Consider the following 13,503-nt stretch of genomic DNA (forward strand, 5'->3'; position numbering starts at 1 on the left):
AATTATCATTTTGAGATTAACAGAATAACCCTATCGTCTTGCTCTGCTATTTGAGGATAGGATTAGTGCCAACATTTCTAGTGATCTGAACTATGTGTACTTACAGTGTAGACAGAGAGTGTAACTACAAATAAGTACTGGTAATTCTACTTACTTCAGCTACTGGGTCATAGACTTTCCTCTGTCTTTCCATCTTGGGAAGAATACTCTATAATCTACACTATACAGTTATAGAAAAAACGCTATGGAAATGCTATTAAATATGTAATAAAAATATATATGCAATTTGCCATTGAGTTTGGAAAAAAAGGAAAAAAAGAAAACAACTCTGCAGGCTGTTTGGGCTCTGGGTCCTTTGTGTCCAGGCCCAAACATGCAAAATTTAAAAAAAACCAAACACACCAATATGGAAAATGCATGACTTAATTGATAAGAAGTGACTGCTGAAGACAACTGGAGAGTTGCAATTCTTTGAGATAAAAGTACCATACTTTTCCAAAACTGGTTCCTTTGCCCTGATAGGCACACATTCATGCCCTCCCCCCAACCATTTGTCCTAGCAGATGAACCCATTTCTGGCGCGAAATGCAGGCAATATTGTCACTTGCCTCAATTTCCTAGTGTTGGTCTTTGTTAGGAAGGATTCTACAGCTTCAGCTCTTCTTTGAGAAACATAATCATTAGAAGGCAGCTTTCTTTTCCTTGGTTTGGCCATTAACTCCAGACTTTCCATGCTTTTGACCCTGCTGGGCTAAACGTTTGACCTACATGTTTTGGTAACCTTAGGCCTTAAGGAGCAACCTGAGCTCCCTCGGTCGATGAAGCGAAGCTATGGGAATGCTTTGCGCGACACTCATTGTGGTTCCGGGTGTCTAGACACAAAGATGGATATGGGCCTCTCTAGAATCCAGAAGTCAATGTGGGATCTTTGTAACTGCCTTGCGGGCAGATACATTCTCGCATTCTTCCGGCGCTTTGCCGTTTTAGCGACAGGAGAGCATTCCACTGCAACCTGGGAAGATTGCCCTGGAAACTTGTTTTGACTTTGATTCTATCCTTTTTGGTCACAGAGAGACTTCTCCCCGGGGCTGGCAAAATACAATAATAACTATATCCCTGTCAATTTGTTGCCTAAAAGAACACGGGCAGGTGATTTTAAACAGCTACTTTGCAGCAGGTCCCAAATCCAGATCTGTCCTGTTGGTCATATGGACCCCCTTCACTGCTATTCAACCTAGGTGGAGGAATCTAGGGCTGTACATGAAGCTGCCCCCAATGTCTCGTTGGTTTTAGTTTCCAGCTCTAGAGGCATACTAACCAACTCTGTCAGCTTCTTACCTTTCAGCTTAACCCTACCACAATACCATCCCATCAAGAAACTATAGGGAATCAGAAGAATCTTTATTTGCCTCAGCCACTAGCCATAGCGATAAAATAAAATAAAATAAGATGTACTGAAGATAAGAGGTAACAATTTAACTCTACAAGATACATTTTGGAGGTTTACATCAATAATCAAATAACAGATCATATTCTAATTGCCCCTGCTAAACACCTTGAAATTTTTGCTGTCAAAATGGGTCAGCAACCTTTTTCAGCCATGGGCCGGTCCACCATCACTCAGACCATGTGGTGGGCTGGACTATATTTTGAAAAATAATAATAATAAGGAACGAATTCCTGTGCCCCACAAATGACCCAGAGATGCATTTTAAATAAAAGCACACATTCTACTCATGTAAAAACACACTGATTCCCAGACCGTCCACGGGCCAGATTGAGAAGGCGATTGGGCCGGATCCAGCCCACGGGCCTTAGGTTGCCTACCCCTGTGCTAAAAGGACACAGTAGCAATGGTTGAGCGACCCAGCATGGGCAATAATAGAGGGGTGATAACCTCACTCCTCAAATCTTTATAAAGAATGCAAGCCAGACGCACATGAACCACTGACTCAATACTGCCATCTCCACAGGGACATAACCGTTTTTCCAGTGGAATTTTGAAACTATAGGGAGTCAAACCAACCCCACTAGCCTATTTGCCTAACCTGCTTTGTTTCAGAATTAAAAAGATTTGCGAAGGGTGCCAGGAGACCTCACTGCAACATACACTCCACATTAGAGTAAATAATTTGCCAGAGTTGACCTTTTCATATATTTCCTTCGTGATTGTGTAATAATGTCCAGTCAGCCAACTTGAGGATATATTGAACATGTGATCCCAGGCAGCTAGTCACAGGGTTTGTATTTAACTAGCAGCCCAAGCTGGGGGTTACATCCGAACCTCATGCATCAAATTCGCATCCACACACAGTCCAGTGCATATATTCCTTTAATTGGACCCTAGTAAGTTACTCTCAAGGGACGCAGGTGGCGCTGTGGTGTAAACCATTGAGCATTGGGCTTGCCAATCGGAAGGTCAGCGGTTCGAATCCCTGCAACGGGGTGAGCTCCCGTTGCTCTGTCCCAGTTCAAAAGCATGTCAAAGTGCAAGTAGATAAATAGGTACCGCTCCAGCGGGAAGGTAAACAGCGTTTCCATGCGCTGCTCTAGTTTCGCCAGAAGCGGCTTAGTCATGCTGGCCACATGACCCGGAAAAACTGTCTGCGGACAAACGTCGGCTCCCTTGGCCACTAAAGCGAGATGAGCGCCGCAACCCCAGAGTCGTTCGTGACTGGACTTAACTGTCAGGGGTCCTTTACCTTTTAAGTTACTCTCAGGTAAGCATATAAAGGATTGTAGCCCAACTGACATATTTATTCTAAAGTAAGTCTCATGTACAGACATGTATAGGAGTGCACTGTTAGATAATGAACTGGAAAACGCCCTATTATAAAAAATTACTAAGTGGCTGGGGGCAAGTTGCTTAGCCCTCAATCTGCCAATACAGGCAATGATCATTTTAGGTGCGTCCAATATGTTTGTGACAGCGCACTTGCGCATCGTGCCAAACCCGAAAGTGACCTGAAAACGTCACAAAAAGGAGTGGGGCCAGGGCGGAGCCTTTTCAATGGTGTTTCAAATATACTCAATTTCACTTAAACGTGTGGCACCTTGGGACGTAACCCCAGCGTAAATTGTGAGTTGCCTGTCTAGAGAAGGCAGTGCTTCAGATCTGCTTGATAGATTTTTTTTAAAAAAAGTTATAACAACACGCCAAACCGTAATTCAGCACAAATACTCAAAAGTGTAGATTCTACAAGTGAAGATGGTTGCTGTTGTGCTCTGCCCAAGTTCTGCTGTTGCCATGCTGGCCAGGGCTAAGTCGTAGCTTGGCTTAGCATTATGTCTGAACCCAGGCTCATGGTTTGCATCTCTTTGTCTAGAGGGAGACAAACCATGAGCAGAACACTAAGCCAGGGCACTAGAGCATGCTTCCTCAAACTCGGCCTTCTAATGTTTTGAGACTACAATTCCTCTCATCCCTGACCACTGGTCCTGATAGCTAGGGATCATGGGAGTTGTAGGCCAAAAACATATGGCGGGCCGAGTTTCAGTGACTAAGAATTTGTGCTGAATTTGCCCCTCCAGTGGTATCTCTGGTTACGAACTTAATTCATTCCAGAGGTCCGTTCTTAACCTGAGGTACCACTTTAGCTAATGGGGCCTCCCGCTGCCGCTGCACCACCACCGCGTGATTTCTGTGCTCATCCTGAGGTAAAAATTTTAACCCGAGGTACTACTTCAGGGTTAGCAGACTCTGTAACCTGAAGTGTTTGTAACCCGAGGTACCACTGTATTTTTATTCAACACTGTAGTTTCTCAGAATAGTCCCTACGCACTTTGCACTGACAGTGAGTAGGCTCATGTCAGACACTTTTTTCTTCTAACGAAAGAATGGGGTTTGCTCTTAAAATATCTGCTAGTATTTGCAGAATGAGCTGTAAACTGTAACTTTCTCATTTTCCAGGATGGGATATACATACAACAGAGCAGCTTCTGCGATGTCTATTCGAACAAAGGGCTGCAATGGCTCAGCAGACTTAAAAATGCCTAGAGCCCCTCCAAAGCTCTTCGACAAAAACGCTTACGTGTAACCAAATGACTCCAAGAGTCAGCCTGTTGTTTTTTTAAACAAAAATCACATTTGTGCTGTTCATTCACAGAATGATTTTTAAGGGAGATTTCTGGTGTCGTTAGCACCAGAAATAAGAATATTTTATAAATGAACTTTTACCTACTTGATGTAAATTTTCCTCTTCCCTCATTTTAAGATTTGTACTGATATTATGCATAAATTATATATGTAAATCATTTGCCATTTTTTGCTTTCTGTAAAAAAAAAGAACATATTTACAAATAAAGTCACGTCCTATTGGTTATGGCTAATTGGTATAGATCAAGGCACCATAGGTTAATTTTTAGATGGGCACCAGTTCTTCTAGATGTGTCGTTGACCTCGGGCTCAGTTTGAAAGACGTTACATAGGATTGTGTTATCTATTTTATGCCTACTCTGAGGGAAGAATGGGTTTAGTAGTGCTTACATTCACGTGTGAGCCAAGTAAACAGAAACACAATCCCTGTCCTTTATGCTGTGGAAAAACAACCCTCATTTTAGACACTGGTTCCTAAAACTTGAACCTTATGGGCTGAAACCTATCCTTCGGATAGTGTTGAGATTCTGTCACACAAGGCCAATCCGTCTCCTTCCAGAACTTACAGCCACAAATCTCTGAAACTGGCCAAACTCTCTTGGGGATATCATAAGGCAATAAGCTATTTTTGTTTCAGGAGGGACACATGACTGACCTTGGATAAATGTCCTCATTTTTACAAGTTTTACCCTCTCCCTCCAGCATTCATTCCAGATTTTGATTCAAGCAAATATGTCAATAATGACATCTTTCCATCTACAGAAGCTGATTATATTTTCAAATGCTCCAAGTCACTGAGGTGGCAGGGGCTAAGTCTTGGCACTATTTGTCCACCAGCCCTCTCGGTCAATTTCTTCTTCTTGCTGTAAGGCAGAATGTACAAGTTCTGCTTGTACATACAGTATTAAGCAGTGGAAGAGGGCAAGGAGGTGCAGAGGCTGCACTTGGTGGTTAAGAGTGGTAGACTTGTAATCTGGGGAACCGGGTTCGCGTCTCCGCTCCTCCACATGCAGCTGCTGGGTGACCTTGGGCTAGTCACACTTCTCTGAAGTCTCTCAGCCCCACTCACCTCACAGAGTGTTTGTTGTGGGGGAGGAAGGGAAAGGAGAATGTTAGCCGCTTTGAGACTCCTTCGGGTAGTGATAAAGCGGGATATCAAATCCAAACTCTTCTTCTTCTTCTTCTCCTCAGTGTCTCAAAGCATTTAAATGCCTAAGCACTGCCACCAGGCAAGGATCTAGTTGCCATGCTTACCTGGGAACGAACGCTGAACACCACAATGAATTTGTTAGTTCTCAAGGTGCTACAAGACTTTTTGTGGTTTAAGCTTGGCTGGACTGGTGCAGCTGTTATGCATTGTCTCAGCAGTTAAGTATTGCTTGCAAGGCTTTGAAAAGGTCCTAATAACACGGACAGGGTGGGCCAAATATACTGAGTTGGTGAGGTGCGCAGGGGTGCTCTCCTACAAAGCCAAGCCCTCTTCTGCTCAGGGAACCACTAGAGATCAACAGGATCCTCTGGCCGCCAGAGGGATGCCAATTTCATTGCAATTTTCTGTGTGTTTGTGAAGGAAGAAAGTAACCTTTGAGTTAAAATATATACAGTAGTTTATTTAAAATGTTCACATTTTATATCAAGTTATGTATAAATGGTTTTTGTTTTTTTAAAAAAGATTTAAAATACTGGATCAGTTAATGCTGTTTATTGATGAACACTTCTTACCTGAAAGTGGAGATTTCGTGAAGTATTAATCGGCCCTGCATTAAATCAACAAAGACACCAGAGTTTTGTAAACAAAAGGTTCCTTGTTAACGCACAAGAAAAAAATGCACAGGAATCAGACTGTTGTCTTTGGAATGAGGTTTTATATGCAACAATCAAATAACCGAAGCGTCGCTCCAGTCTGTGATAGTGGGTGAGCTGCTTTTTGTGCTCATATCTTCATCTTGAAGGCCTGTTTAAAAAGGAAACAGCAAAATTAGCTTTCAAAGATACACAAGGATAGAGATGCTACCATTCTTCTGCAACACGTTCTGCTGCTCTTCCATTCTTCGATGTAGGAAGGTCTTCCTGAAAACAATTTAGAACAATTTTGATCTCCTTTAAACAAAGCCTGACACGGGAACTTTCCCCGCTTCCAGCAGAGTTCCTTAAGGAGCAGGCCTATGCAGAATAATAATAATAATAATAATAATAATAATAATAATAATAATAATAATAATAATAATAATTTTATTTATGGTTTCCCCAGCCACTCTGGGGGGCTTCCAACATGAGATTAAAAATACATTAAAACATCAGTCATTAAAAAACTTCCCTAAACAGGGAAGAAGTTAGTGCAAGGCAAGCAGCTGTAAATTAAATGGGCATTAAGTTGCACCAGATCCAAACTCTAGCAGCCTATGGAGCAGAGCAGCCCATCTCACCTAAACCAAAGTTCATCCTGAATAATACAGGCCCTCCAACAGAGCAGTTAAGGTGCATTCATTTCTGTGGTCAAATACACCACAATATAAGAAGCCCAACACCTTGTCTGGCTGCTTTCAGTTATTCTGAACAAGGTGACCACAATCCAACCACAGGTTTAAATGTGCCCAGTCCTGTTGTTTTCAGTGCACTGTTTTACTGTGGTCTGTAGAAAATACTGTTCTATGTAATAAGAACAGACACCTAGGGGATCAAAACCACCACTGTTGGGAACAGTGAAAGGCCCCAATCACTTTATCACTGTACCTAGTAAAAAACACACCCCATAAAAATAAAGGAAAAAAACCAATGGCTTTAAACATCTGATGTAGACATCAGATGAAGTCTCTTAAATTTCATAGTTATAGTCCTGATACATGTTTAGGGAAGATTAGGCTTTTAATCGTGTTTTGTTGCATTTTAGCACTTTTATTATTCTATCTTATTGGTTTCGTAAGTGGTAAATTTCCTTGAAATTAAGAAGCAGGATAGACACAACACAGGTAAATAGTCTTTTCTGTACTGCAGCTGCAAAGGTCTGAATCAACCTTGCCCATAGCCCCAGCGGCTCTGACCTTGGTAGCAAATCTCCCTTCTCTCCAGGAAGGGTTTGCAGAGAATAATAATTAATAAAAAAATATTATTTATACCCTGCCAATCTGGCTGGGCCTCCCCAGCCACTCTGGGCAGCTCCCAACAGATTAATAATAATAAAACATCAAACACTAAAAACTTCCCTAAACAGGGCTGCCTTCAGATGTCTTCTAAAAGTCAGATAGTTGTTTATCTCCTTGACATCTGATGGGAGGGTGTTCCACAGGGCGGGCGCCCCCACCGAGAAGGCCCTCTGCCTGGTTCCCTGTAGCTTCACTTCTCGCAATGAGGGAACTGCCAGAAGGCCCTTGGAGCTGGACCTCAGTTTATGAGGGCTAAACAATGGGGGTGGAGACACTCCTTCAGGTATACTGGGCTGGGGTCATTTAGGGCTTTAAAGGTCAGGACCAAGGGAATTTGGCACAGCTATGGCTGATAACATCAGAGCTACTAACTAGTAATTGATACCACCCATGAATGTACCTTCTTCCTTTGTTGGTTTTCCTACGCATTGAGTTCCCCATGCATGGACCGTGGATGCCGCATTCAAATCTTTCTTTTCAACAGCAGTTGCATTCTTAACTTTTTCATCTTTTGCTGGCAAACGCTTCCCATCCTTTGCCAGCAAATGTTCTTCATCTTTTGCTAACAAAGGTTGTTCATCTTTTGCTGGTGATGGTTTCTCATCTTCTGCTAGAGACGATAAATCCCAGTCGTCGTCCTCCTCCTCCTCAACTCCTGTAAACTATTAAGAAACAAATGGGATTTCTTAAAACTTGATCTAGGAACAGTTATCTGCTAGTATTTTCGTACACAGATCCTGTAAGAGGAACTGCTTGCTTAAGACGATGGACGTCAGTACATTCAGCTACTAAAGAGCAAAGATTTCTGGAAACACACAAGAAAAAAAAATGATGTGATTTGTTCTCTCTGTGCTTGTGGGTTTTGCTTTTTCAATAGGTTGAGAAGAGAGCAGACCAAAATACTCACATTGTTTGAATTAGTGCCAAACCCTGTGGCAAGGTGAAAAGAGCTCTTAAGGAATAGCTATTATACTGCTTGAAGAAAGACTGCAGTGCCCTCTACTGATCGGAGACTACAATATGCTACATGAAGCCAAAATACCAAAATTCATTTAAATTATGTACCAATTGCACATGCGTGTGCGCGCACACGCATGACCTACATATAAAACAAAAAGGGCACAGTAACCCCCAAGTTAAACTGTTTTACATGTCCTCCCTTTCAGCATAAGAGCGTTCAGGCATGTGTTTAATTCTGCACAGAAATCAATGGGACGTTAAGATTTTAATTCTATACAAACTTATGTCCTACTAAACCCAATAGGATTAACTTTTGAGCAAACACACATAAGATTGTACTCTAATGCTCTTAATTTTGACAAGACTGACCCCTATTTTATTGTATTAGAAAGCGTCATGAAGGTGTGAAAAGCAGTAAAGGTCCCACTTACATTCTGGGCCCCCATACACATAAGTGACGTGCATAAGTAGGAAGCACCCTAGAGAGTCCTTGTGGCTCACAAGGAGACCCTCCCCAGAGCCCTCTTTGGGTTCCAGGGTGCGTCTCCTCACAAACCGGAGGCACAGCGGAGCTTTGTTGAAGCTGCTCAGGCGGCCCACCTAACAGCTGGCATGCGGGATAGCGCAGCAGCAGCCATCGATTTCCCACATGTCAGCTGAGCAGCCTCAAGAAAGACCCACTGAGGAGAAAAGCCAACTCACCCGGAGACTGAAGAAGACGTCCTCTTCAGGCTCTGGGGAGGGTCTCTTCATGAGCTACCTGCTACTTCTGGGTCCCCAGTGTCGCCCGTGTGTGCAGTTGTGTGCAACTAGATCGCATGCAAGTGAGGACCTGCCTCTAGTAATAATATTCAAAGTAAATTTAAGCTATTGTTACTTTTTTACACACTACGGGAAGCTGCCTTATGCCAAGACAAACTATTTGTCTATTTCGCCCAGTGTGATCTACTTTCTTACTAATAGCTCTCCAAAGTCTCAGGCAGAGAGGGATCTTCCTCATCACTTGCTACTTAACCTTTTGAACCAGAGAACTCTGGGATTGATCATAGAATCTGCTGCTTATAAAACGTCTGCTCTGTTACCTACCTGTATGTCCCATCAGATGTCAAGGAAATAAACTTTTAGAAGACATCTGAAGGCAACCCTGTATCAGGAAATTTTTTAAGTCTATAATGTTTTTCAATTTTTTTATGTGCTGTAAATTGCTCAGAGTGGCTGGGGGTGGCTGGGTATAATAAATAATAATAATAATAATAATAATAATAATAATAATAATAATAATAATAATAATAAACTACAAGGCCTCTTCTCCTCCATCTGTGAGAGAGCATTTTACGGAAAAGGTTTAAGATTCCAGATTTCCTCGCCACGAGTGATAAGAGGAAAGAGCGATCCCCTCAAATCTTTTTCTTTTAAAGAAATCCTGCACCTGAATTCTCTAGTTCCTATTTACAGATAGCACCTTGACAGATAGCTTTCTTACAAAATTCTGAGCGGGTCCATATAGGAAGGAATGCTCTCACGGATTATATGCTGGGCTTAGACTACTAAAGGCTTTCAAAGGTTGCAACCCACTTGGAAGCAAAGAAGGAGGTGGTGTAGTTAGGGGGTCAAATAGCTTTTACCTGGCAGGTGGGCAAAGCTGCAATACTCTGTTTTACTTGTCGTGCTCTGACTGCTGCTTTTGCAGTAGCTCCCTGAACTTTTTTTTGTTTGTTTACATGGATAGAGATTTTAACAATCCAGGGGGATGACTTGTATTTACAATGTAAGTTTTACTTACACTGAAAATAAATAAATCCCTGAATTGCATTAAAAAAAAGCCAGAAGATGATCATACTGAATTAATACCAACCACAAATATCTTTATCAGCAACTACAAAGTGGTTGAAAACAAGATAGTGATATGCAAAGGAAATTCTTACACCATTGAATTATCCCCTCAGTTATAAGAAAATACTGTAGAAATAATAATATCTCGATGTATATTGGTCCTTTTCAAATAAAATACCTTTACTCCTTGGGCACACTTTTGAACAGATACGGGGCCAACGTTAATTACTCCAGCAGATTCATTTTCCTTCCCTTGGCTCGGAGGCAGCTTTTCGATTTGGACAGTGCCTCTTTGGATAAATGCGCCTACACAATCAAGAAAACAGGATATGGGCAACTTATAACCGAAATGCTTAATTCTGACCCAGACTTTTGGGTGTAAAATTACACCCCCAGTACACAGAATCAACACAGAGGTAGACCTATAATGCAATGATTATAGGACATCCTTGTCTGCATAGTAATAAAAAATGTGCCCAATTTTCAGTCACTCGCTATTTACAGTACACAAATACTGGTAATCCAAAGAAAACCAACTGAACTTTACATTTGGGGTGCTTATCTATCTCATTTGGGGTGCCAGTGTAACATGTTAGTGTAAATATTTCTTCTAGCCAAAAGTAACCCAGCGTTATAGGTTTTTGTTTTGAAAACAATCAAGAGTCCAAGACAAAAATATCCCAATAAATTGATTGATTTCTGCCACTGAGGTGCTCTGTTGTTGTTCTTCTAGCCAATTTTAATATAGTGGGATAAAAATGTCCCCTTATTTTTCCCAACAAAATGGTCCAGGGAAGCAAATCTTCCAACACATTTTAGTTTTATTAAGAAATAAAATAAAATAAACCCAGATTAATGCTATGCCATCACCCCTCACCCCCACCTCCCAATGAAACTTACACATGAGATTGGTAGTCTGCCCCGTGAGTCTTCAGCTACTGTGCTGATTACATCTTGGAAGTTACTCGTAAATCAATGATATGGAGTGGGAATTGCCCAAGAACCCTGTCCTCCTGCTACAACCCCTCAGACTTTAACATTTAGCAGTGTGTCAAAAGATGATTTCCTTTTCACTGTTCGCTCTATGTGCTTCTTTTTAATTAATCCCACTGGTTAACGACCAGTAGGATTATCAGCTGTTCAGCACAATCCTGAGCACAGGATAGAAAGCCACTGTAAAGGAGACCATGGGGTGAACATAGATCCTGGTGTGAACATAAGGGGAGCATCTCCCCATAGGTGTGCTCCTCCCTTAGGTGGTCTACAAAATTAGCTTCCCTACTTTTCGAAGGTTTAAGGCTTGTTTTGAATTCTTCTTCTTCTTCCTCCTCCTCCTCCTCCTCCTCTTCTTCCATGGAGTTCACATCACTCTGGCTTGCAAATCTTGACAAGCTGCCTTTGATGCTGCTCTTGGATGCCTTAGGCTGAGACAACTCTGGCGAGATATAGGACTGCATGATGTCATTCTCTTCTACTTCTTCCTCTGAGCTAAATGGTGGGGTTCTAAGGGGGAGGAAAATCAGTCGAGTTAGTCACCTTCCATTATTATCATCATCGCTGTGGCGAGACCTTGATTTAACCAAACTGTTGCCAGACATGGTAGTGCCTTAGCCACCCTTTGCCCAGGTTCTCCAAATCCTTTCATCCAGCAGGAAAATGGTAGGGAAGTCACAAACCTCTGGTTAAGATAATCTTAGGATCCTTGTCCACACTACAAGGTAAACGGCGGGCCACCATTTTCAGCATAAGTTAATCCACAATGCCACCATTCTCGAGAAAACTGGTTACAGAATGTTGATTTCCATCAACCTAAACTCTCCCCATGTTTTGAATCTAGTAAGAAAGGTGTCTTTGCTGAGAATCCCATACACAGTAAGGAATGTGTGGAACGCCATTTTCGGTCCTTTGGATAAAGGTGGATTTTATGCAGCCAAACCATTTTATCCAGTTTGAAAAGCAGATAGAGCACACCTGTGGTTCCAGGCTCTCTATGAGCATCTGCCTATAGTAAATGTTAAGGTAAAGGACCCCTGGATGGTTAAGTCCAGTCAAAGGCGAATGGGGTTGCAGTGCCCATCTCGCTTTACTGGCCAAGGGAGCCGGTGTTTGTCCACAGACAGCTTTCCGGGTCATGTGGTCAGCATGACTAAACCGCTTGTGGCGCAACGGAACACCGTGACGGAAAACAGAGCACACGGAAACGCCGTTTACCTTCCTGCTGAAGTGGTACATATTTATCTACTTGTGCTGGTGTGCTTTCAAACTGCTAGGTTTGCAGGAGTTGGGACAGAGCAACGTGGAGCTCGCCCCGTTGTGTGGAACCGCTGACTTTACCTATAGTAAGCACGCGCAAAGTAAGCATAGCTATACATCTGTCTTGGGTTTTACTACACAATCTGATTCACCATGTCTTTAAAAAAAGAGACTTCCAGCCACCATGGTTGTATAAATCTGTGAATAGTATCTGATGCCAAGGCCAAGGGATTAGAGGAGTGGTAGCAGCACTTCCATCTAGGGGTGGTATCCTGCACACACCCCTGTCTCTCCCATTCCTATTCTTTTGTTCTGCCTCTATTGTTTACTTGTCCATCCCCAATTCTTTGCCTCACCATTTCAAGCAACTGGAAAACCTGAACCTTAGGTAAAGTGGCATGTTTACAATTTGACATTTCTTCTTTGCATTGTTTAAATCGAGTTCAGAATATGGCACACAGAAACCAAACTGAAGACTTACGTAATACTATGCAGCTTTTGGGGGATTTCATCTCCCAAAGCACTCTTCTTGGCTCTGGAAGGAACAATAACAAAAATTACAACTTTTGTTATTTAATACATTGCAGATTCTGTACTCTGTACTCAGATTCTGTATGCTGCTTTGAGCAATTGCCTTTTGGAAGAGGTTTATGGATGTCACAAATATATTTAAATCATAGAATTGTCGCGTTGGAAGGGGCCCCAAGAGTCATCTAGTCCAACCCCCTGCAATGCAGGAATAATGTAGTGAACGCTTTTTAATCGCTCCCCTTCCTGCAGAAGGATGACGGTCTCGCTATCCTGTTAAAAGATACTTTTGAGGGGTCAGAGGGAATAAATCAATACACCTATTTCCTTTCTTTCGCTTCTTGTCTTTTTTCTTTCTCTTTTATTTAAAAGCATTTTCAAACTTTTAACATTGAAAAAGTTTGGAAAAACCCAAACCTGTGATCCAAAAGAACACAACATCATAAAAGAACTCAGAAATAACAGGATCCAATCTTAGGGGCCTGGAAAAGCCCGGGAAAAACGATACATCTTCTAAAGATGCAGAGAGCAACTAATAGACAACGTGTCATGTATGGCAGAGGGAAGGGCATTCCACAGAACAGGGGCAATGGCAAAAAATGGACACGCTCTGTAATATTCTATAGGACGTAGAGCCGTGAGTAGAATTTCCCCAGATGATCTAAGCCAGGGTTGCCAAACTTGGATCTC

The 13,503-nt window shown here is 42.1% G+C and overlaps 2 protein-coding genes across 4 annotated transcripts in view; one reads left to right on the forward strand and one right to left on the reverse strand.

Annotated features, from left to right (window-relative positions):
* The window catches only part of CLDN10 (claudin 10), a 61,851-nt gene extending 57,522 nt beyond the window's left edge, over positions 1-4,329 (forward strand). For all 3 annotated transcript variants that reach the window (XM_033147890.1, XM_033147891.1, XM_033147889.1), the window contains one exon: positions 3,911-4,329. In XM_033147890.1, the coding sequence (XP_033003781.1) occupies positions 3,911-4,037 (127 nt within the window). In that variant the 3' untranslated portion in view covers positions 4,038-4,329. The remainder of the gene's footprint in view (positions 1-3,910) is intronic.
* Positions 4,330-5,783: 1,454 nt separating this feature from the next.
* DZIP1 (DAZ interacting zinc finger protein 1) overlaps positions 5,784-13,503 on the reverse strand; it is a 33,440-nt gene continuing 25,720 nt past the window's right edge. The window contains 5 exon segments of the mRNA XM_033147892.1: positions 5,784-6,050; positions 7,640-7,901; positions 10,211-10,338; positions 11,315-11,535; positions 12,767-12,820. Coding sequence (XP_033003783.1) covers positions 5,974-6,050; positions 7,640-7,901; positions 10,211-10,338; positions 11,315-11,535; positions 12,767-12,820 — 742 coding nt within the window. The 3' untranslated portion in view covers positions 5,784-5,973.

Source organism: Lacerta agilis, chromosome 4, assembly GCF_009819535.1.
Source record: "Lacerta agilis isolate rLacAgi1 chromosome 4, rLacAgi1.pri, whole genome shotgun sequence".
Classification (NCBI taxonomy): domain Eukaryota; kingdom Metazoa; phylum Chordata; class Lepidosauria; order Squamata; family Lacertidae; genus Lacerta; species Lacerta agilis.